General features: G+C 50.5%; 1 protein-coding gene and 1 long non-coding RNA gene across 2 annotated transcripts; one reads left to right on the top strand and one right to left on the bottom strand.

Annotated features, from left to right (window-relative positions):
• Nucleotides 1-1,688: 1,688 nt before the first annotated feature.
• LOC122471177 (zinc finger protein 75D-like) lies at nt 1,689-9,036 on the bottom strand. Its single transcript, XM_043559466.1, has 7 exons — nt 8,907-9,036; nt 6,897-7,086; nt 6,107-6,198; nt 5,696-5,822; nt 4,171-4,262; nt 3,746-3,872; nt 1,689-1,855 (listed from the first exon to the last, which is right to left on the bottom strand). Exons 2-7 carry the CDS (start codon nt 7,018-7,020, stop codon nt 1,689-1,691), a joined length of 729 nt encoding a protein of 242 aa, XP_043415401.1. The 5' UTR covers nt 7,021-7,086; nt 8,907-9,036.
• Nucleotides 9,037-9,094: 58 nt separating this feature from the next.
• LOC122471756 lies at nt 9,095-14,336 on the top strand. Its single transcript, XR_006294263.1, has 2 exons — nt 9,095-9,432; nt 13,510-14,336. It is a non-coding gene; the product is annotated as an uncharacterized LOC122471756 (long non-coding RNA).
• Nucleotides 14,337-24,186: the final 9,850 nt, after the last annotated feature.

Below are 24,186 nucleotides of genomic sequence, written 5' to 3' on the forward strand. Positions count from 1 at the left end.
GTGAAATAAATAGCATTTCATCACAATAAAAATGGGGCTAAAAGGATTTAAGAGCTGAGTTGCTAAAATATTTAAGAAGAAATTCAGGGGCACCCAGCTGGCTCAATGGGTTAAGCATCCAACTCTTGACTTGAGCTCAGGTCATGATCTCACAGCTTTTGAGTTCAAGCCCCGCATCGGGCTCTGCACTGACAGTGCAAAGCCTACTTGGGATTCTCTCTCTCTCCCTCTCTGCCCCTCTCCACTCACATGGTCTCTCACTCTCTCAAAATAAATAAACTTTAAAAAAAAAAAAAAGGGAATTCAAATGATGTCCAACTCTAGGAATAGGGTCCAGTGACAAGGGAGAGGAAGAAAATCCAGTGTAGTTCTTGGATAATTCAACAATAGAACTCATTTTTGCCCCCATGGGACTCTTGAAATTGGTAAGCCTACTACCTTGAAGGCAATGGTACACAATTAAACAGGCTGGTTATTGCTTTTTCTTTTGGAAGACCATGCTACAGATATTTATATTGTATGTGTTTCAAAGTCGCTGGAAAATCAACGCAAAACCAACAACACGATGATCACAGAAGACTGATTAATTCAGAGATGTATTTGCTATTTGAAGGTGAATTTGCTGCCAGGTACAATCACAAAATAGTATATTCCTTACGCAGAATGTTCTTTGAACATCTTTCTTGCAAGGAATTCCCTGAAGATTTACACGTAAAAACATTAACTAGTACAAAATTAACGCATCCCCTGCAGAGTCAACCTTGATTCTTTTCTGAGAAACATGTTTATATCACCAAATTTTCCATTGATGTAGAATTATTCATGCTTCATAATTTTGTATTTTTTCATAAACATCAGGGCTCGGCCGTACTTGGTGAATTTCCTCTTTTTGGAAGAAGTAGAAGCGTCCATTCAGTGGTGGTGTTTCTGGTGTGTAATAAGGCTTGACTGTCTGCTAGCTTCTCATGCTGATGCTACATGTGGGTTCTCCGGTGTTTAGTAAGGTGAGAATTCTGACTGAATTTCTTTCCACATACATAACACATAAAGGGTTTCTCTCCAGTGTGAGTTCTTTGGTGTGTACGGAGATTTGAATTTTGACTGAAGCTTTTCCCACACCAGGAACATTTGTATGGTTTTATTCCTTGGTGTATTGTTACGTGCTTATTAAGATCTGATTTCCCTCTAAAGCTCTTACCACAATGCTGACATTTATACGGCTTCACTTCAGTGTGAATTTTTTTGTGTTTAGTAAGATCAGAGGTAAGTCTGAAGTTTTTCCTACACTCCTGGCATGTAAAAGGCTTCTCTACTGCACGGGCTTTCTTGTGAAGATCCATAAGTCTCTGCAGCTCATCTTCCCAGATTGAAAGTTCCTTTGTTTGATTCACTGGAAACTCTTGGTGCCACTTCACCATCCTATGTGTATCGCCATGGTTTTCTTTGCCTGTTGTTTTCTGGGGAACTTTTGCTCGGGCCTTTTTTGATACTATGTCTCCTGGTGCTTGTATTTCTAAATCAGAAACACGTATAGGCTGATGGTTTTCAGTGTCACTTTTGTGCTTTATTCCTGTCAGAATAAACGTAACAGTCAGCCCACTGCACAGCAGAGCAAAACAACTACAGGAATGGAGAGAAAAATCCAATGATTATTGACTACAAAATACAGATAGACAGAATTGAAAACATTAAGCCCTGCAAAGGCTGCTATCAAGGCATTCATCCTGTCCCATGGTGTATTTACCTGTAGGCAGCTCTCCAGGACTGTCCTTGAGCTCCGTGGACCCTTGAACCCATGGCTCTTCCCCTTGCTCTAGATACGAGATCACCTTAGGTTTGGGGAGCACAAACAACGCTGTGAAATGCAAAAAGTGAGATCAAGGACTGGCAACTCGACAAAGGTCCACCGACTCCATATGACTCCAGGAAGAGTAAAGGGCAGTTTACAGCGCTTTAACCCAAGGGTCACATGGGTACACTCTCACACCCGCTATCAGGTTAACATGGTCCTCCATCTGTGGGTGGTACACAAGTGGACACGGGGAAACAAACCTAAGCTGGCTCCACGGAAAGGCGAAAGGGCATGGGAATCCATCCACAACGCCCCTCTCCTGCCACCGAGACCGCCCCATATTAAACAAGATGGCACCAAGCCCGAGAGGCTGCAGGGAATACAGATTCGTTCTATTAATTCTTTAGGGTCGGCCCAAGTCTGGCAGAGCCAGGTGAAGGGCAGTGGGCTGCGTTATCACACGCACCAGTGATTCCTGTCACGGGAACAGTCAGTGTTTACTTAGCTCTGGAGCACCACGCACCGGATAGGGAAGCTTTTTCCCACTCCTAGAGTTCACCGGTTCTTGTCCAGGTGGAAGAAACAGACCAGAAGCCCTCAGTGAAACTTTTCTAATTATACACTGCCAAACCGGGAAGTATGCATCACTCGGTCATTCAGGCAATGTGTACTGACTGCCTGTCGTGTGCCAGGCACTCTCCTTGGGCTGATGATACAGTGGTGAGTAAGTTAAAGCACCCCGGTCTCATGGAGCTTACCTTCTATTGGGAGAACGAGACAAGCAAACAGCAATAAACAAAGCGGTCAGCACGTGATACATGTTTTGGACAAAACTAAAGCAGAATAGCTCAGCATTTAAAAGTCTGCTTCTCTGGGGCACCTGGGTGGCTCAGTTGGTTAAGCATCCGTCTCTGGATTTTGGCTCAGATCATGATCTCACTGTTTGTGAGATCAAGCCTCTATGCTACCACAGTGGAGCCTGCTTGGGATTCCCTCTCTCTCTGCCCCTTTCCCACTCACACGTGTGCTCTCTCTCAAAATAAATAAACTTTATTAAAAAAAAAAAAAAAAAGATTCTGCTTCTCTGAAGCTATTTGAGATGAGGTCGTATGGAAGGCCTCTTTGAGAAAGTGATATTGGACCAGAAAGGTAAAAGGGAGAGATTTAGTATGTGGCACAAAATGTGCAGAGAAAAGGGGAAGGTAGAAATGTGCGTAGCAAGTTCAAGAAACAGAAAGATCAGTGAGGATCAAGAGGGCTGAGCAAGGGCACAAGTGGCAGGAGACGAGGGCAGGGAGGTGAGTAGGGTCAGATCCTGGAGGATGTGAATAAGCACTTCAGTAAGGCTTGGATTTTATTCTGAACGTGATGATAAGTCATTATAAGGTGCTGACATGGGAAATGTCATGATTTGATCAGTTTTTAAAAGATTCTGGCTGCTGTGTGGAAAACACAGAGTGGGAGGGCAAGAATGGTGGCTGGCGACCCAGTCAGAAAGTACCAAGGTCAGTCTGGTTAGACATGCTCCTAGCTTAAACCAGCAAGCTAAGAGCACAAGGGAAGAGATGTGGTTGTACTCAGGCTACACTGTGGAGGCGAAAGGACACGGATACGTTAAAATGGGGTACAACATAAGATCACCATAAAGAATGACTGTATGCTCTTTCCTTCTAGGAACTGGGTGAATGCTCTTTACTGAGATGAGAAAAATATGAGAATAGATACGGGGTAGGAGGAAGAAAAATAAATCAAGAAATCTACATAAGATAAGGAATTTGTACTTGCAAAAAGCCCTCCGAGTGATTTGGACTTACCTCTCCCTTGTCCACCCATTATCTAGTTGAGAAACAACCAGTTACTAGAACAGAGCCTCTCACAGGAGTACCTTCCCAGTAAGCAGAGAATATGATAGGTTACTCAACTTCTACCCAACGGGAGAGGGAGATTCTTTACCTAGAGAGATGACAGTCTCATAGTTTTCCCGCATTACATCATTGTAGAGGGCCTCCTGAGTGGGATCCAGGAACTCCCATTCTTCCTGGGAAAAATACATGGCCACTTCTTCAAATGTCAACAAGCTCTAAAGAAGACAATGGGCTTCAGCTCAGTACTTGCCACTAGAGAAGCAGCCCTACCATCTGGCCCATGGTAGACCCTGGGCACTCAAGGAATTAATAGCACTTTTTTTTTTTTTTTTTTTTTTTTTTGTATACTGGGAAGGCAGAAAGGAAAAAGACAAGGGACCATCAATAGACTAGGAGGTGCCCAGGTCCCCAAGGAGAATATCAGGGCTAACACGCCTGTGAGCACCTATAGGGCAGTGTGGGTCATGGGCAGCAGGGAAAGGCAGCCCTCAATGGCTGGACTGCACAGCTCACCTGGGATTTAGGCAAGACGAGCTCAGGTGCCACTGTCCAGTCTTTGGCGTTTGTCTTCTCAGAAAAGGCTAAGATCTGATGAACAGGCACAGCTGTGGGTAGAAAAAAGGCAGAGAAAATTTCTCACTACTGTGAACATCCTTAACTCATTTCCAAAAGACAAAAGATTCTTGGGCGCCTGGATGGCTCAGTCCGTTAAGCCTCCGACTATCAGTTTCAGCTCAGGTCATGATCTAGTGGTTTGGTGAGTTCGAGCCCTGCGCTGGGCTCTGCGCTGATGGTTCAGAGCCTGCTTGTGATTCTCGCTCTCTCTCTGCCCCTTCCCTACTCACAGTCTCTGTCCCTCTAAATAAATAAACTAAAAAAAAATTTTTTTTAATACAAAAGATTGTTTCTTTTAGTACAGATGGGATACGTTTACAAAGTTAAGTGATACCTAGTAGTGACCTTCTCATAGTAAACAAGCATCAAGCATCTACTAATCCCTGAATCTGGTTCCCCAATAGGCTGTCTTCAGTATTCACGAAGTCATTAACAGGAAATCTCACTTTTTTTATGTGATATATATTCTGAGTAGGGCAAATATTAGAGGTATTTAAAACTGTAGAACTCAGGGGTGCCTAGGTGGCTCGTTGGCTGGGCGTCAGACTTCAGCACAGGTCATGATCGCACAGTTCGTGGGTTCGAGCCCCGCGACGGCCTCTGTGCTGACAGCTCAGAGCCTGGAGCCTGCTTCAGATTCTGTGTCTCCCTCTCTCTCTGCCCCTCCCCACTCACACACTCTCTCTCACTCTCAAAAATAAATTTAAAAAGGCATAAAAAAAAGAAAAAACAAAACAAAAAACAACAACTGTAGAACTCAGAGTCCAGTGTGCCAGGAGAAGAAATGCAAAAGTAGAGATTAGCTTGATGAGTTCAAGCAACAGCAAAATCAGTACGGACAAGATAACTAAGCAGGACAGCAATGGAAGGACATTAGGGTAGGGAGGTGAAGCAGCCACATCTTGTAGGCTCATGGATACCTCAGTAAGGAATTTGGGTTTTATTCTGAGTGTTTATGAAGACATCCTAGAGTTCACAGCAGAGAAATTTCATGATTGATCAGGACTTTAAAGTCATACAAGGATGAAACATGATTGCGCCCAGACTACACTGTGAAGGTGGAGCCCAAAGGACAGTGCTGCGTTAGTAGTAGGGTATGACAACAAAACCACAGTAAAGGATGACCACATTTTTCGGGCCTGTCATATTGCATGATGGTACCTTGTACAGGGATGGGAAATGTAAAAGAAGAACACATTTGGAAAGGAGAAAGGGATCAATTATTTTAGGATAAAGAACGAGCACACGCACTTGAAAAAAGCTCCCTGGGTGATTTGGATTTACCTCTCCCTTGTCCACCCATTATCTAGTTGAGAAACAACCAGTTACTAGAACACAGCCTCTCACAGGAGTACATTCCCAGTAAGCAGAGAATGTGATAGATGACTCAACTTCTACCCAATGGGAAACGGAGATTCTTTACCTAGAGAGATGACAGTCTCATAGTTTTCCCACATTACATCATTGTAGAGGGCCTTCTGAGTGGGATCCAGGAACTCCCATTCTTCCTGGGAAAAATACATGGCCACTTCTTCAAATGTCAACGAGATCTAAAGAAGACAATGGGCTTCAGCTCAGTACTTGCCACTAGAGAAGCAGCCCTACCATCTGGCCCATGGTAGACCCTGGGCACTCAGCGAATTAACAGCACATGTTTCTTTGTTTTAAAATAAGAAGGCAAAAAGGAAAAAAGCAAGGGATCATCAACAGTCTAACAGGTGCCCAGTTTCCGAAGGAGAACATCAGGGCTATCATGCCTGGGAGCACCTGCAGGGCAGTGTGGGTCATGGGCCCCGGGAAAGGCAGCCCTCAATGGCTGGACTGCACAGCTCACCTGGGACTCAGGCAAGACGAGCTCAGGTGCCACTGTCCAGTCTTTGGTGATTGTCTGCTCAGGAAAGGCTAGGAGCTGGTGAGCAGGCACAGCTGTGGGTGGAAAGAAGGCAGAGAAAATTTCTCTCACTTCTATGAACATCCTGCCCACATTTCTAAAATACAGAAGATACCAATCCTTTCATCAGAGACAGGACACCTTTGCAAGTTATGTGTGGTGTCTTAAATTGACCTTCTCATTGCAAACAAGAACCAATATCTACCGACACCTAGAACAGGCTCCCTGGTTTTAACAAGTGAGTTAATGAAAGAAAAACCCTTTTTAGTTTCTTCTTAGAAATAAATGGTTCTCAATCAGGCGAAAGTTAAACATATTTGAACATGAAGTACTCAGAGAATCCAATGTAAAGTATATCATTTTTTATCACTATTTTTTTCCTGATACACAATTGTGTTTATATTTGGGCAATTGGTAACCTGTTTCTGATCTCAATTCATGCTGTATTTTATGAGGATGGGACGGCTCCTATTTTCTCCAGCTTTCTAAAGAACAGAATTCACGGTGTTAGCACCAGAGTTCAGTGGTGTGGACATTTCTGCACCTTGGGCCAATGCCCAACTTCACCCATCACTGGTCCACTGACACCTGGAGGGAAGTGGGACTTGTCATTGTTGAAGGGTCTGTTTATGGATCTACAGTGCTGAGCACCCAGGAAACGCTCACAACGTCCTGACTGCACAAGATCCTATCACATTTCCCAGGAATTAGTAATTATCACGTCCTGCCTTACCCGTCTCACATGCAGGATCAGTTTCTTTATGAGAATTCCAGTTCAGACATTCTTGAAGTTCATGGTGTGGATTCCAAAATTCATTGTGGAACATGCCTATGGGTTGTGAGTCTGCTGCCTTCATCTTGAAGCCCAGGACATCTACAGTTTGTCTGAAGAGCACTCCCTGCCCCTTTTTCGAGCTCTTGGACTGCAAGCTAGAAAGAAACAATGTCCATCTGTTACCAGAGAACTTATTCTGCTGGGGGTGGGCGGGGGGCTGATGGCAGAAAGAAAAAACTCAGTACAGGTGTTGAGAAGTATGAGATACTATGGAAGCTGACACCCATAAGGAGACACTGGGCCACCGAATTTCCACAGGGTACTGACTATGAAATCTTGGGAAATTACAGACACAGAAAAAAGTTGCGGCAACTGTTAACTCTCAAACAGAGTTGCTCCCACCCTTCTGCAGGCAGCACAGCTCAGGGGAACAGCTCCATGTTCTCAGGGTATCTCGACAAGCTTTCTCCTAGACTTAGATCCCTGTCCTCAGGGGTTTCCTGTTCTGTATCTTTCTAGTTTTCACCCCAATTCCACCATCTTCGGTAACTGAAGCCATGGGGGAACTGGACTAAAAATCACTAAGATGATCTTCGTCCCAAAGCACCAAGAGCAGAAAAAATGTGCATGTCATTAACTAAGTCACATGAAATTTACTATCTCCTACTCATAATGAGAGAAAAATGAGCAGAAAAATCCTGCCTTACCTTCCCCTTAAAAAATCCACCGCCAGACCCTTTGTCTCCTATTATTCAGGTGAAATAAGGCACAGCTCGTTGAGAGACAAACGTCCACTGAGGGCTTGGCCTTCCTAAAAATGGTCACAATTCAGGAAAGGTTGGACAGAGAGAACACTTACAGCTTCTGGCTGCGAGGAGCTTGTCCAAAGATTTCACTCTTGTGCTTCCTACCCCACCTTCCCCATGCCAAGGGGCCATCCGGGGAACATTCTGAGTTTCTCTTCAATCTTAACGTGTCATCCCGGTCTCCTGTCTATCGTAAGGGGGTACAACCTCTCTGACCCTTCATGCTGTCGTGAAGATGGAAGCCCACAGTGCGTGGAACATTCCACCTTCTCAATTCCACCGTATGCCTACTGGCAGGAGACCTGGGACAGAGAAGCGACACCAGAGAAGGAAAGTGATTAGGGAAAAAGGAGCCTTAGCATCCCCCAATTAAGCAACTACACGCTCAACACTCTCCTTCGGCACCTCTTTGCAAGAACTGTAAAAGGGCGCCGTGCACGCGATTCGTTCCTGCATTTTTAAATCTCTCCCTACTTCACCCAGAACAGAAACGGCGGACCTTTGCTTACAAAATGTTTATCCAAAGGCAAAGTCGTAAAAGAGGAGAGGAGGGGAGTTGGGGGTGATGAGGGTGACCCTTCAGCCCACCTGCCCTTTCTTCCACGGTCACTGAGACCTCCGGGCGAGGCTGGGCACAGTCTCGGGAGCCTCGCTTTCCCTGAGCGATCCCGCGGGAACGGCACCCACATTCGTCCCGGAAGCCACGGTACTCCCCCGTGGACGGCTCCCGGCTGCCCAGCATGCTCAGCAGGCACGAGGACGCTCTGCGCAAGCTCGGCACCCGCGGAGGCAGCCGTCTCCGAGGCTGCACCGCCCGGGTGCCCGGCGCCCGGGGACACCGGCCCCCGAGGCGGGAAAGCCGGCTGCGCGCCCGCCCCGCTTCTGGACGCCAGGCCGGAAAGCCCGCGACCACAAGGCCCGCCCCGGTGACCGACGGGGTCCCAGCGCGGCCCCGGCACCGTCTGCGCAAGGGGGGACAGCGACGTGGCCTTTAGAGCCTGACGGCGGAGTTCCCCAAGACGGTCCGGCTGTCAGGCTCCCGCCGCCGGGCCCGCAAAGTGCCGCCGCCCTCGGACAATGGCTGTCTCGCCCCCGCCCGGCGCGCAGCGACCGGTGTCCCTCGGGAGCTCCGGGACCGACGCTCCCCCCGCCCCGGGCTCACCTGCAGCTCGCCGCCCTCCGCCCCGCGCCGCTCAGAGGCGGGCCCCGCGAGGCACAGGCCAGACCTCAGCACACGCCCTCAGGTCCCCGTCGCCGCCTGCCGCCCATTCGACCCCGCGCTCCGGCCGGAAGCGGAGTGACGCGCTTCCGGGGGAGGGGCTCCGAGCAGCCGCGCCGCGGCCCCGGTCCTCGCGCAGAGGGGGCGGCCTTCCGCCCGGGGCAGCCCTGGCGGCGGGAAAGAGTTAATGCTACCGAGTGTCCCGGCCCGCCGCGGCCTAGAGGGGCCCGTGCGCGGCTCGGCGAGCGGCTGTCGCCGCCTCGCGTCGCCGCTCCGGGAGGCGCTGCGCACCCGGCGGCGCCCGGTGCCCGGGAGCCCCTCCCGGCGAGGGTGCCCGCCCCTGCGCGCGCGCGCGCGGGGCCCCCGGCCTTCCCGGGGCTTCCGTCCGGGTCACGATCGGCGGCCCCCAGAGGGCTCGTCCCTTTTCCGGGCCGCGCGTCCCCCACGACGATTACGTTTTCCTCGTGAGGTAGGTTTCAGCCTGTGAAACGGGATCCATGTGTATAGTTGTCCCTGACCGGGAAATGGAGGCGCGGCTCGGCCTGGGCCCCACACGTGACCGACCAGAGCCCCTAGGCTGGGATTTGGGGCCCCTGCGGTCCTGGCTCCCGCCTGTCCGCTACGGCATGCTCCCTGGAGGCTGCGAACCCCCTTTTCATCTGGCCTCCCCCGCAGTCTCTGCCAGAGTTGCCTGGGTAAAATGGGCATTCGTTCCACGGAGAGTTCGGAGTTCGTGAATCCCACCGTTCAGGATCGCAGTATTTCGAGGTGTCGCTGCCTCCTAATCATCGGGGTTCTTGTAGTGTCAGCCTTCACCGGGCAGCGGGTTACTTGCTAGGCGCACGACGTGCAGCCGGCGGTAGAGTCCGCAGGACCAGGTCTCTGATGCACCGAGTCTGGCCGAAAGACGGAGGCACTTTCGCGACCATCACTAGCTAGGAAGAGGGAGCCCTGAGCTGAGCGCTGCGGCATTCCAAGAAGTGAAAGTTGACCCGTGGTTGGGGAAATGGTAAAGGAAACGGGAAAAGGCTTGAGGGAGCTGCCCGCCCCAGGGAGTGGGGCCACGTCCACACAGAGAGGGAAAGGGAAGAGCAAAGCCTGGAAAGCTGGGAAAGATTGGGGTGTGCGAAGATCGGCAGTGCCTTTTCACTAAGTGTGACTGGGCTACATTTGGAGGAGACTTGCCTTAGAAAAGAAGTTCTCGTGGACCTGCCGCGGAGAGTGCCTAGCACGGGAGTGGGGCGATGGCACTGAATAAAGTAACTCCCGGAGCATCCCCGCAGGCTTTCCGAGGGAGCTTCTTTCCGGGGCAGTTCGTCTGGAAGGAAAGTTATGGTGGGAATGAAAATGGGAGATCAGGTCCAGGCCATTATGTTAGTGGTGCTTTCAGATGGAATCGGGAGCCGCTCTCTGATCCTTTTTCTGTGAGAGAAAAGGATTAAACACAGGCGGTAAGAAAAGGCATCTAAGTCACTGGAATGTTTCAAAGCAGGTTCATTTCCTTGGAATCTGAGTCAGGTTGGGACTTAATTTTTTCAAAAGCAATTATTCTTCCCAGGGTTCAGAACCCGTGGACAGCTCTGCTCTTAGTATTGAGATCCTGCCCATCAGGCCCAAGGCTGAGCATATAAATGGCACCATCTGCTGGGGGTGCTCCTGTGTTCTCTACAGAACTTGTGTGACTTGTGCATTTCTACCCAGGGCCGCACATACACAGTCACGGGGGCCTTAGTTGACTTGTGCTTCATATCTGGCCTCAGGATCAGTATTGGCCTTTGTGTTCCTGATGCTAAGAGGGATTAACTTGCCTCAACTCCTCAAGGCAGACCAGGCCGGCCCCCTGGAATGGATCAGGGATGGGAAAGAAATATACCGATGTCCAGGCTCCCAAGATTGTGAGACGGGAATGAGAAACAAAAAAACCCAGTTGGTTCAGGACTGCACTTAGGCCAACTTTATGACGCACCAGAGATCACACACAGGTAGGGCATGTATCTCCCTGGTGGGAATAGTTAGCTGAAGTCTCACCTGAGGGGAGGACTCTCTGCCCAGAACCCTCACTCATTTGGACCCCAACCAGGCTGTTCAGCACAGGGCTCCCCCAGCCAGGAGGTTGGATGTTGTGAGCACTGGATTCCATGTATGAACACTTCTCTGTTCTTCTCTACACTCTCTCCCTTTGTTTGTTTGTTTAATGATGTATATTCAATCTCCCTTTTAATTAAAGCTTTCCTTCATGGGGCGTCTGGGTGGCGCAGTCGGTTAAGCGTCCGACTTCAGCCAGGTCACGATCTCGCGGTCCCGGAGTTCGAGCCCTGCGTCAGGCTCTGGGCTGATGGCTCAGAGCCTGGAGCCTGTTTCCGATTCTGTGTCTCCCTCTCTCTCTGCCCCTCCCCCGTTCATGCTCTGTCTCTCTCTGTCCCAAAAATAAATAAACGTTGAAAAAAAAAATTAAAAAAAAAAAAAAAGCTTTCCTTCACAAACGAAACTGCAGCTATCGTGAATTACTATTATTCAGAACACCCTGCATGAAACTGACAGGCCTGATTCATACCATGGGTACGGAGTTGGAAGCAGAAGATGGGGAGACAAGTGGGAAAAGAGACCCTGTGAAGACAGAAGAAACAAGGCACAAACTGGTGAATAGTGAATGAGTGCCAGTAACGATTTTCGTAGTTTGAAATCTGGTGCCAGAGTTGCTCAACCTTGCTGTGCGGCTCACCAAAGTCCCCTAAGACTTTCCTTTTGCAGTCACACTCCCCTGCATAGATAGGCACTGCTTGAAAAATGATCAAAGTAGAGTTGGGTAGCAATGACAGCAAATACATACAGTTTGTTCTGAGATACCACACAAGTGCTGTAGTGGGGATGAATGGTTTTGCTGGGTGACTGGCTGGAGATAATGATGCTGCTATTGGCTAATAAATTCACTTTTTCTTTCTCCATTTATACTAGTTATCAATGATTAACTCCCTTAGTTATGGCTGCCTTTTAAAAAGTTGCTGATCGGGGCGCCTGGGTGGCGCAGTCGGTTAAGCGTCCGACTTCAGCCAGGTCACGATATCGCGGTCCGGGAGTTCGAGCCCCGCGTCAGGCTCTGGGCTGATGGCTCAGAGCCTGGAGCCTGTTTCCGATTCTGTGTCTCCCTCTCTCTCTGCCCCTCCCCCGTTCATGCTCTGTCTCTCTCTGTCCCAAAAATAAATAAACGTTGAAAAAAAAATTAAAAAAAAAAAAAGTTGCTGATCCGTCGCTTGTTCTGGCTACCCACACTACCATGAACCGTTTTCCTTCATGATTACCTTAGTGCTTCATCATCTCTTGAGACCCAGCCGCGCATGAGCGAGCAGCATGCCAAACATGGTGAGGAGGCTGTGGGTCTAGTTGAGGATGTACAGAATGTGTCTGGGCAACAGGTGAGAACAGGCAACTCAGAACCTGGTGAGTTTAGTTACGAAGTGGGGTGAGGAGCACAGTAATCTCATTGCTGGAGATGTGTTGAGAAATGCACAGTAGCCCCCCACCACTCACCACAAATTCTTAGCTATCTTGGGTTGGTCCCATGTCCTTCGTCTATGGGGAGGATTTCTCATTTGCTGAAATAATGTACACACTGATACAGTCAGTGGATGTTTAGGGTCCCTAATACAAAAGTTAAAGCTCAGAACAGTTCTCCAAAAGGCCAGGGAAAGGACACTGTCCCTCACTCAGGAGATCAGGAAAATTAGAGTTGGTGAATTAACATCCAGTCTCTCTTGCTGAAAGGTTCCTTGAGTGCAGATGCTATGGTTATGCAGTAAACAAAGTTGTATCAGAGCTGCTGCCGCTGGGATTAAGGGGTCAGTGTGGGATAGCGATGAGTTTCACACAGTGTGCGCTTGTCCAGGTAGTACTAGGTGTGAGATCTGGTGTCACGATCTTGTACATTTTGGGAGAAGGGAGCCATGAAAGGCACAGCACAACAGGAACGTGGCTTTGGTTGTGGGAGACTTGTGGGAAGAAGGCAACTGAGATCACAACCAGAGGCCCAGGAGAGGGACAGACTGAAGGAGGCGTGTGGGTCAGAGGAATGCTGTAGCCTGAGCACCTCTGTGCTCAACAGGAAGCAGCTGGCTGGGTGCAGAGATGGCATGGCTGGAACGGAAGATACCGGTGTCCCCGGTGAGGAGGCAGACGTGTCCTTGGGCTGTGGGAGTGGGATCGGCGAGGGGGTGTAGCATTTCACAGGACCGAGGATTGAGTGGTGTTGACATAATGTGCAGAAGGCAGAGTGTGGTGGGGACGCATCAGGGACGAAGCTGAGGAAGTTCACGAAGGATCCATGGTGTTGGGACAATGAATAACACCTGGGACAGCGCGGAGAAGGACCAGCAGTAGCACGTGTGTGGAGTCAGAGCTGGGACAGGTGAATGGCAGGAACCCCTACGGGTGACAAGTCATCCTGCTCCAGTTCCCCTTGCCCTCTCCCTGTGGTGACAGTCTCTCTCTCTCTCTCTCTCTCTCTCTCTCTCTCTCTCTCTCTCTCTCCCCCCCCCCCCCCCCCCCGCAGCCCCTGCTGTTTCAGAGCCAAACTCTTCCCAGGAATGTGGACTGGACAGGACGTGAGGGGTAACGCAGCCATGTGAAGCCTGTCTGGGGCGCGAAGGGCACCGCGAGCGGAGGGGAGGGAGAGCGGAAGCTGACAGCACTTGCCAGGACGCAGAGGCCTCTCCGCGCCACGCTCCTCACTCACTGGAGAGACAGGACACGTCCTACACTGCGGACTTAACGAATGAAGGTGGCTCTGAAAGACACAAGTGCCTTTGAGGTGCCTGCCAGACGGCAGACAGTGGGGATTGTGCAGTGAACGGGACAGGCGTGGTCCATGGCCTGCTGCAGCCTACACGCCATGGGCAAAGAGACGACAAACAAAGATACTCCCAGATGAGTGCTCTGCAGGAACGAGCCCTCTGATGTGATGGAGAATGACTGTGGGCAGCCGGGAAGTGGTACCGCCTCTCCGAGGGGATGTTCACCGTATTGTACAATCACCAGCTCTCTCCAGTTCCAGAACAATTTCAGCCCCCAACAGGAAACTGTCCATTAGGAAGTTACTTCTCATTCTCTCTATGGATTTACCTGTTGTGGAGATTTCATACAAAGGGTATCACCTTCCGCACCTGCCCCCTCTCATTTAGCCGGTTTAAGTCTGTATCACCACTTTTCTTGCCTAATTCTCCCTCACATGAGCAGACATGGCTGGCCGTGTACGTGTCTTACAGTGAACCACCGTATACGTTTTGAGGCCATCCATGGCCACTGCTGCCTTTTATGTTTAATTGAAAACTTCCATTATAGGGTACTCGGTGATTATATTTTATTAAAAAAAATTTTTTTAATGCTTATTTATTTTTGAGACAAAGACAGAGCATGAGCAGGGAAGGGGCAAAGAGAGAGGGAGACACAGAATCTGAAGCAGGGTCCAGGCTCTGAGCTGTCAGCACATAGCCCAACACGGGGCTTGAACTCACGAACTGTGAGATCATGACCTGAGCCGAAGTCAGACACTTAACCGACTGAGCCACCCAGGTGCCCCGATTATATTTTATTTAAAAAGTTTTATTTATTTAAGTAATCTCTGCACCCAGAATAGGTTTCAAATTCACAACCTCAAGATCAAGAGTCACATCCTCTTCAACTGAGCAAGCCAGGCTCCCCTGCTTGATAATTTTTAAAAGCCACCACATTATTGAACCCAAATCCTAGAGGAAAACATTCCGTCTTTACACTGTTTACACTGGCTAGCTTTTATTGATTAAACAGAAAATGGTCTAAGAGGTACATGTGCACAATCAATATCAGTATAAATCTTACCATTTATTTCTTTTTAATCCTTTGGAAAGTCACTGCTCTCCAGTGTGTGGTTCCCGAGGCTGTGGCGTCTGAGTGTGAAGGGGGTAAAAACTCACCCTGTGCCAGGTTCTGCTCCCCCTTCTCACCCCATCTTCAGGCTGCTTTGATCCCTAGTTTGGTAACTGCCTCAGGGTCATGCACCTCTGCGTGTTCTCCCAAGTTCCATTAATAAGTCAACAAAACAAACGGTTTCCTTAGAATTCTTGAAGGTGGATTTCTAGAAAAGAATATATTATGTTGGTCTGAGAAAAATGAAAGGCATGAAATACTGTGACAGTTTTAGGACTACTAGGGTAACTGTGGGTGGCAGGGTCAGAGCTTCCCCCTCCAGTAAACTTTTTTTTCTATAACGTGCCCATAGTGCTTTAGAATGAAGAAACCCTGTTTTGATTAAAGCTGTTATGCCAAGAATCTGCTGAGAGGAGCTTCACACACACAGGCCTCACACACAGAGGCCACTGGCGATGGCAGTGGTCCTCAAACTCTAGTGTGTTCGGACTCACCCCGGGGCCGTGTCCAGGCACAGCCCCAGAGATTCTGATGCAGTGGATGGGGGCAGGCTCCAGGAATATGCATTTGTGACAGGTTCCCAGTGCTGCTGCTGCTGCACTCACAGCCCCCTCTCTGGCTGCTCTGTGGCAGCCGCCCTCCAACAGTCTGTTTTCTCGAATAGCCTCCCAGGAACCTTCCCCAGAGAGGGGTCATTGAGACCAGGAGACAGGCTCTGTGTGGGGGACAGCCAGGGCCCAGGTGAGCTGTGCTTGACCCCTGTTGTCTCTAGAGGTTCTCATTTTTCTCACTCTTACCCCCAACCCCCTTCATCTCAAGATGCCAGAGAGGTCATGAGGTCCTTCAACTGGCCTTCCATGCATTGTTTTCTGGCTCTGACACCCAAAGGGAGGTCCACCCAGAGTCCTTGGCCTGGGAATCAAGAGGGAGCTGCCTCTCCTGCAGGCACGATTACAACCTTGATGGATGGGCTTCCACGGGCCAGGGAGTCTGGCTGTCTCAGCACAGATGCTTTTTCCCTTGCCCTTCAGAGCCCCAATACGCATCCGCCAGCCTTTTTCATGGAGTATGTGTCATTTTTCTAATGCAGCTTCTCTCATCGGCTTTCTCAGGTGGCCAGTCAGGCTCCAGCCCAGACTCTCTTCTGTCTTTCTCCAGCATGATCCTCCTTTCCTGATAAATCATGTTCTGGCCAGGTGCTCGCAACACGCTTTCTTCTCATTTGGGCCAAACTCGGGGAGGCATTTAGTTAGGCTGTCAAAAATTGAGATCAAACCTGCAGACAGACTGGCAGATGACACAGAGCTGGCCTCCCTACCTCAGTTTTGTCACTGTGTCCAAACATCCAAAAAGGGACAGAACAAGAGAAAATAAGGTGGAATTTAGGGGATATTTACCTGTGACCACAGGGTTTGGAGCTTGAAAATATTACAACTGGAAAATGAAACTAGGCTATTAATTAGTAGAAGACTGAATCCTATGACGCATTCCATTTAGGTATTTTTCTTGATGGTGCTTTAATTGTAACTTTCCTCATTCCTGTGTGTCATTTTCCAGAGTCCAGCATGTTTCTGTTCTCTCAGGTCTTGAGATCACAAATGGAACTAAAAACAAGAATCAAAAATGGGAAGATCCAGAGGAGGCAGAAGTGAAGAAGGCCCTTTGGAGAAAGTCTAGTGGCCTTTTTTGCCACCCTGAGACCAAGAGAGACAGGAAGGGTGAGCCTATGCCGAGAGAGCCACATAGACGTTCTCCAGATGAGCGTGAGGGGACGGCCCTGTCCCAGGACGGGGGGGGGGGGGGGGGGGGGTGTCAGCAGACACTGGAGAGAAGGCCCGAGCAAATCTGAGCAGAGAAACCTGCTCTCAGGGATCTCTCTGTCGCCACCAACTAGGTGCCAAACTGGAAAAAGCTTCTAAGTGTCAGGAATGTGGGAAAAGCTTTAGCCGAGGTCCTTACCTTGTTCGGGATCAGAGAATCCACACGGGACAAAAGCCTCACAAGTGCGGCGAATGCAGGAAAGGCTTCAGCGAGCGCTTCGACCTCACTGCCCACCCAAGGACACACACGGGGGAGAGACCCTACCGCTGTGGGCAGTGTGGGAAAAGCTTCAACCAGAGGTCCAGCCTCGGTGTCCACCGGATGACCCACAATGCGGACAAGACTTACCGGAGCACCGTCTGTGGGAAGAGCTTCAACAACAGCTCCCAGCTCATCGCTCACTGGCGAGCCCACGCCCGGCGGAGCCCCCACCCGTGTGCACAGCGCGGGAGAATCTTCAGCAGCAGCTCCCACTCCAGGGGCCACCAGAAAACGCACACCGGGGAGAAGCCTCACAACTGCTCTGTGTGAGAGAAGCTTCGCTAAGCTCCGTGCCCCCATCTGCCATCATGGGGCACACAAGGACGACACCTCACATTGCCAGGAAGGGACACACGGTACGGGGCTGAAGAGCCAACAGGCCAATTCCGTACATTGACGGGTCTCCTGGAGGTTCTGTCTGCTCACGGAGGCTTCTGCTAGCCAGTCCCAGGCTCCCAGGCGCAGCAGGAGACTCACAAGTGGACCTCGAGAACCTCGGACAGGAGTAGCAATCGGCGTGAGAACACCGAGCTTGCTTTCCCGGTCTGCCTGCGACCCACAGTCCCATGTCACCGTGGACTTCATCTGCTCTCAAGAAAGGGGGCTGCGGGATCCAAAGTCCTGCCAGAAATCGAGGGTAACCGTGTTCCGAACAGAGGATAGGTGGCTAGGGGCCTGGGAAGTGTTCCTGGGGCAGGTCAGGGCAGAAATTTTCTCTCATGGGAAGCACATCTCGAAGTTAACTGCCTAGATGTTTCCTAACCCAAGAATGACCTGTAGGCATCTGCTTGCAGGAACGTCTACCTCCGAGTCGATCACTGCTGTGTATCCCAGTCACCCAGAGAAGACGGCAGAGCTGGAGGGGTGGCTCAGGCCACCAGGTACTACTACTCTAAGTGACTTAATCTCAGAGCAAGTGTGACACCTGGGTTCCTCTAAGATTCCTCCCATGTATGGCCCCGACCCAGGTTCCTGCTTTCTGGTCTGGTACAGTTAACGGTTGCCACAGGTTCATACGTGTCACTGTTTCTGAAGAAAATAAAGGTGTTTCTCTCTCCACTCTTGGCCTTTGGTCTGAATTTTCGCCATCAGAAACTTCATCCTCCTGCAGATCCCACAGGGGGATCCAACAGCGCCTACTTTGATGCAGTAGGACGTGCAGAGAAGCAGCGGAACTGGGTTGGGAGGGTTTGCACGGTCACCGAGACGGACAGCAGAGCAGTACGGAAAACGGGCACAGGAGAAGGAACGTGGGGTGTGAGGAGCATCAGGAACCAACCTAAAACACTACTTCTGAACAGGCCTAGATCATGAAGCTTCTGTCAAATTTCATGGATAAAACACAGGAAAAGATGAGCATGTTGTCCTGCTTCTTGCCTGTGCCATGAGGCGTTAAGACCTTGTCTGGTTATGGTGACTAGGGTCCCGGTCACTGATTCAGACTCTGAGGCATTGAACATGAGAAAGAAGGAATATTCTGTCAAAGCCAAAAACCTGACATGTATTTTTAATTTTAGTGAACAAGGATGAGGAAAGCAACATGTAAGAATGTACGTCATGCTCCCTCCAGTTGAGCCTGGCCTGGGCACCCCACATGTCCTGCACACGCTGTCCTCGAGCATGGCCCTTGCGACAGGCCACGCAGGCCAGTTTCCAGAGTCACAGGCTTTGCTCTGGAAGGAAAAAACCAAAATGTCTTCCGAGAGCCTGGGTGAAGGCAAAGAGATGGGCTTCGGTGTGACCCGTTGGACTTGACCAGAGACGCATGGTGGGGAGGGGGAGACAGGCCGAGGTGGATCGTTCACAGAGGAGCTTTACATGCCCACTCAACTTGGGTCTGGTTAAGGAGGAAAGTAGTTAAGGTCCATGGAAACAATGGTGGAGGGCCCAGTGAGGCCTCACTCACAGGCTCCTCCCACTGCAGGGTGTGCTGGGGCCAAGGCATCAGGGGCAACTGCTGACTCCTTGAATTGTCACAGGTAGAGGTCACCTCCTCCCTCCAACGGTTTCATGCTCCAGTCCGCCAGGCACAGGAAGGAAGACAGTGCGAGAGTTCCAGACCCTGGCCTGTCAGCTACCCCACATAGTCTGGAGGAGACCGTAAGAAGCAGAGAATACATTCATTTATGCATTCATTCGGGAAACACCTGATTCCCTATAACATACCAGGTTATGTAGCAGCCAGACACAAAGCAGTCAATGGAGCAGACACGGTTTCTTCCAGAATCTCCTCATGAGATACCTCCAAAGTACCAGCACCAGTGGGCAGCACCACCTAACTCCAACACCCCCACGATGTGACCCAGCTCGGCAGGGCCTGTCTTCCGAGTTGTCATTAATCCAACCTCCTCCCTATGTTCCCCCAACCCCACGTGGAGCGGCTGTTTCCCTTCCTTCCTTCCTTCCACTTCCTACGTCTGACACCTTACTGCCCACCTCCATGGACTAACACGGCCTGATCGCCGCACTCCCACTGAGAATGAATTTGAAGTAGGTGCACACGAGGTAACACCTTCAAGACTACAGATCTGCTCTCAGGTGTAGATGACCCTCCTGGTTTGGCTCAGCCCTTCCTAAGACCATGAAGAAGCCGCTGTTCCCCTCTGTGTAGGAAATACTGGGACTCTCGGCACGGTTCCTATATCCCTCACTGAAACATCTTAACTACTGACCTCATTCCCTAACGGACAGGATTCTTTTTGCAAGGACTGCTGACCATTCCCATACAGAGGACCCAGTCTTCTCACACCCAGAGAAGCAGGCCAAAGCCCACAGATGCCCTGCTTCCCACTCACCTGCTGTGGTTCCTCAGCTTAAGGAGCCGGAAGGGTGGCCAGAGCCAAAGCTGAGCTGGGCCTCTCCGCCTCCTTGCCCCACTTGCCTTTCCTCTTGCCACCTCTTCTAGGCCTCTCTCGTGAGGGGAGTGCCTTTCCAGCCAGTGTGGGAACAGCCGGGGACTCCAGGGACCCTGGGCTGGAGCGTGCCCATTTCACCGCTGACCTCATCACACGCAAATCCTCGGCTTTGCCCATCGTCAGCTCCTGCCTCACAGTCCTGCCGCTCACCCCGGGCCCCGCTCCCTGGTGGACAGAGGGGACCGAGTATTCTTTACTCGTGGAGAACACAGGACTCTAGCAGGTCGCCTCACCTGTCCCTGTGGTAGGGGAGTACGCCTCAGAGAAGGAACTCTGTGATGCCCTGCTCTGGCAGAGGAGGAAGTTGTGCTCCTGAAGCCGCTCAGGCGTGTTCCATGCACTTGGCCGTTCTAGTGGCACCTCTGGAGTTTTTCCAGAAGTTTGAGATTTACTGAATATCGCAAGTAACGCCTGGGTTTCCTGGGAGGCCCCATGCACGCTATCCTAGGTTAGATGTGCATGGAAATTGAGATCACAAGGCTGGACTGTGAATGGGGGTCAAGTCAATTCCAAAACCTTTACTTACACACCTTTCATTCTGAGCGATCTTTCTAGTCAACACTTTGTGTGGAACCTCAGGACACAGACCTTCTACTGCACGTTAGCACCGGCATGGTTGTCTTGAGGTGCCAGAGGCCTGGGCCCCCAGGTGGGCAGGCACAGCCGAGGCTTCATTTCACACCCACTACCGCCAACGCTCCCAGATGTGCCCCATACATCTGGCACCAGAGGAAGAGCTAGGTATTCCGGTAGAGATTAGATACGGTGCCTAAGAAGCTTTTACAGCTGAAGGTAAGGTGGTTGAAGCAAAGAGAGCCACCAGAGACCTCATGCATAAGAGGGCATGCTCACACTCGCCCCCTACCGTTGAGGTATTATCCACTGGGGGCCATCCATGGGTAGCATCGGGCACTGTCCACTGGAATCCCCAGGTGGGACTGTTTTTATGAGTCAAGCCTTGACCCAGATACAGGACATAGTTGCAGAAGCTGACACATCCCACATACGGTTGCTAAACTCTCTGGTTTCTGGGGTGGGCTGGGCACAATGGGGCCTCACCCATGCACCCGGTCTCCCTCACCCTCTCATTCTGGCTTCTTAGCTGCTGCCTCAAAGCTGGGCTCTGGAGCATTTCACATGCATTTCCATTCCTTCTCAACTGACAAGCCACCTGACATGTCCAAATGGGATCTTTTTTGTTTTGTTTTTTGAGAGAGAGAGAGTGAGCTCGCATGTGCCCATGGGGAAGAGTCTCTGCAGGCTGATCCTGCCGAAGCTGTCACGGAATGAGGCTTTGTGAGGGGAAGACCACATGAAACTGTGAAGCCCACATTCACAACCGGACATCTGCACCCTGAGCCGCCAGTTTCCTGGTCCCGATTCTGGTCATGACACAACTACAGGGTCATGTCTAGGATATCACAGGCACTGATAAACTCTCGTCCCTGATCCTTCCTGCCTCTCCCCTTCCAGCCTGAGACTCTGTATCTCACCATTTTCTTCAAAGAGTTGGGCCCCCTTTGAAGGCCCCATGGCCCGCGCAGTCTGAGAGGAGTTGTGTCTGGTTCTTCTCTTGGGAAAGCCCCTGGCCATGGGCTTCATGGGCTCTCCTTATGGGAGAAGCTTTGCGACTCCCCACACAACCACAGGGCTGCCGGCTCTTCTCGGAGCACACACACCATCACCTGGACAAAACCCCATCGCTGCCACCTTCCCGTCCCGAGAGAGATCATCCACGGGCCCAGGGAAGAAAGGTGTAGTGTAGATTCCTGGACGGCCAGAGCTAAATTAAAGACGAAAATAAGGAGGCGATCTGGTTGGCCGGGTACAACAGGTCAGGGACCCAGAGCCACATCTGGCAGTGGCAGAGAGCACTTCAGAGGCCCATCTGCTCAGGGCGGTGCAGGGAAGTCGGTGGCAGCCCCACGCAGAGCCCCGCATCTGACACCCAGCCGTGCTGCCCTCAGCCCCCAGCTGGCCTCGCTCTGGCCCTCTCCCGACCAGAAATCCAGTCACATCCGTCTGCTTCGGGGAGGACACTGACGACGCAGCCCAAGTTCTCACAGCTTCCTGGGCATGCAGTCCCTGCATCCGAGGGCAGAGGGTTCTTGGGCTCTGTGTTGCCAGCTCGGAGCCTGGAGCCCGCTTCAGATTCTGTGTCTCCCTGTCTCTCTGCCCCTCCCCCGCTCACACTCTGTTTCTCTCTCAAAAATAAACAAACATTAAACAAATAAAAATAAAGAAAAGCAGCAGCATAATCAGGTTTCTCCAGCTTCTCCCGGATGCCTGTGCCCTCACCTAGGTAGTCCAGGTCCCTCATCTCACTTTCTCTTTACATAATCCCCTTCTCACCGTGATCCCCCAGCTTCTCAGTCTAAATTCTGCACCCGGGTCAGTGCCTTCTCTAGGCTTTCTGGATGACACACCCTCACCCAGGCTTGGATGCCCCGTGCAGAATGGTCAGGAATTGCTTCAGCTCCAGAATCTTCTCCTTCAATGCACCCCGGGCTGCTGCCGTGAATAGCTGGGTTCCCAGAGCTGGATGAAAGCCTCCTGAGGTCGAGCTCTTGCTAGTAACCGCAGTCTCAAGAGCTGGTGGGGTAGCTCCAACTTGCCACCCCCTTGGAGGGGTCAGATCTGCCATCGGCCATCTGAGAGAATGTGAGCAATACAGAGGAATTCACCCCCAACTGATGGTGAACAGTTCCAACAACCTGGAAGAATCACCTCCAGGGAGGCCTCTCTGTAACAAAGTGTAGTCTGGAAAGAGAAAGAGGTGAATGTGAGACTTCATTTCTACCTGATTCTCCTAGTGTAGCAAGAACAGGACAAATGTCTTCTCCCGTTCAAGTCAGGCTGGCTTATGACAGAGTGATGCTTAATGGAAACAGTACTGCCTCTGACCACAGGCGGATCTGGTTTCCAGCCCAGCTTCGCTCCACAATGATTGAGGAAAATTATGCATCTTTTCTGGGCCTCTTTTTCTCATCTGAGGATAACAATACCTAAGTTGCAAGAAAGAGAAAAGGGTTAGAAATGCTATTTGTAAAGCATCTTGCTCTGTGCTTAGCACATAGAAGGTGCAGAGTAAATGGTCTGGGGTGGTCGTGAGAGAAACTCCATCTTACAGGAATTTCTTCAGGGTGCCTGGGTGGCTCAGTCGGTTAAGCATCTGACTTTGGCTCAGGCCATGATCTTGCAGTCTGTGGATTCGAGCCCTGTGTCGGGCTGTCTGCTGACGGCTCAGAGTCCTGGAGCCTGCTTCAGATTCTGCGACTCCCTCTTTCTGCCCCTCCTTTGCGGACACTCTCGATGTCTGTCTCTCTCAACAAAAACAAACATTAAAATTTTTTAAAAATTTTAAAGGAATTTCTTTGTGACTTATCTCACCAACTGACATGTATTTATAGATTTAACGTCTGTCATTCTCCTGTAAGATATAAGGTTCTTGCAGAGCAGGGAACTGGTCTGGTCATTGCTGAATCACAGCACCTCCAGTACTGCTTGGAGTGTATAATTATTCTGCAAATGAATGAATGGGTGAGAAAATGTGAGTAGGACTCGTGTCAACAGAACGGATTAGCTGCCTAGGTGTCAAGTACGTAAGCATTATGAATATAAAATATGAAAAGTGGTCTGTTTCAGATATCTGTTATCTGTCCTTTTCCACTACTAATGCGCTAAGCGGGATTTCTGAACCTCAGCATTATTGACATCTTGGGCTACACAGGTCTTTATTGTGGGTAAGTGGGTAGGTAGGGGTATCCTGTGCATTACACGATGAACAGCTGTGTCCATGGCCTCCACCCGATGGATGTCAGAGGTACTGCCGAGTTCTGACTACAACACTGACTCCATTGTTACCAAATTCCTTTTGGAGGCAAAGTCAACCCTGCTTAGGAACCTCTGTTTAGGGGCAGATCATCAGACCAGACTGGTGTAAGAGTCTTCATCTGTCCTCCTGGTCTTCTACAGAGCAGATCTGGACTCTGTTTTCTAAGTTTATATTTATTTGTTTGGGAAGAAAGCACATGATGGGGAGGAGGGGTGGGGGAGGGAGGGAGGAAGAGAATCCCAAGCAGGCTTCAAGCTGTCAGTGTGGAGAGCCTGACGCAGGGCTCGATCTTACCAACTGATATGAACACCTGAGTGGAAATCAAGGGGCTGATAGTCAAGCGACTGAGCCACCCAAGTGCCCCTGGACTTCTTTACTTTCTACAAATCGAACCCAATTATATAACTACTCTGTCCCAAAGCCCTGCAGACTTCCTGTTGCCACTGGTATAAGGGTTAAACTGTAGTGTAGGGCTAACCTGTAGCTTGAGAGA

The sequence above is a fragment of the Prionailurus bengalensis genome, chromosome E3, assembly GCF_016509475.1.
Source record: "Prionailurus bengalensis isolate Pbe53 chromosome E3, Fcat_Pben_1.1_paternal_pri, whole genome shotgun sequence".
NCBI classification, from domain to species: domain Eukaryota; kingdom Metazoa; phylum Chordata; class Mammalia; order Carnivora; family Felidae; genus Prionailurus; species Prionailurus bengalensis.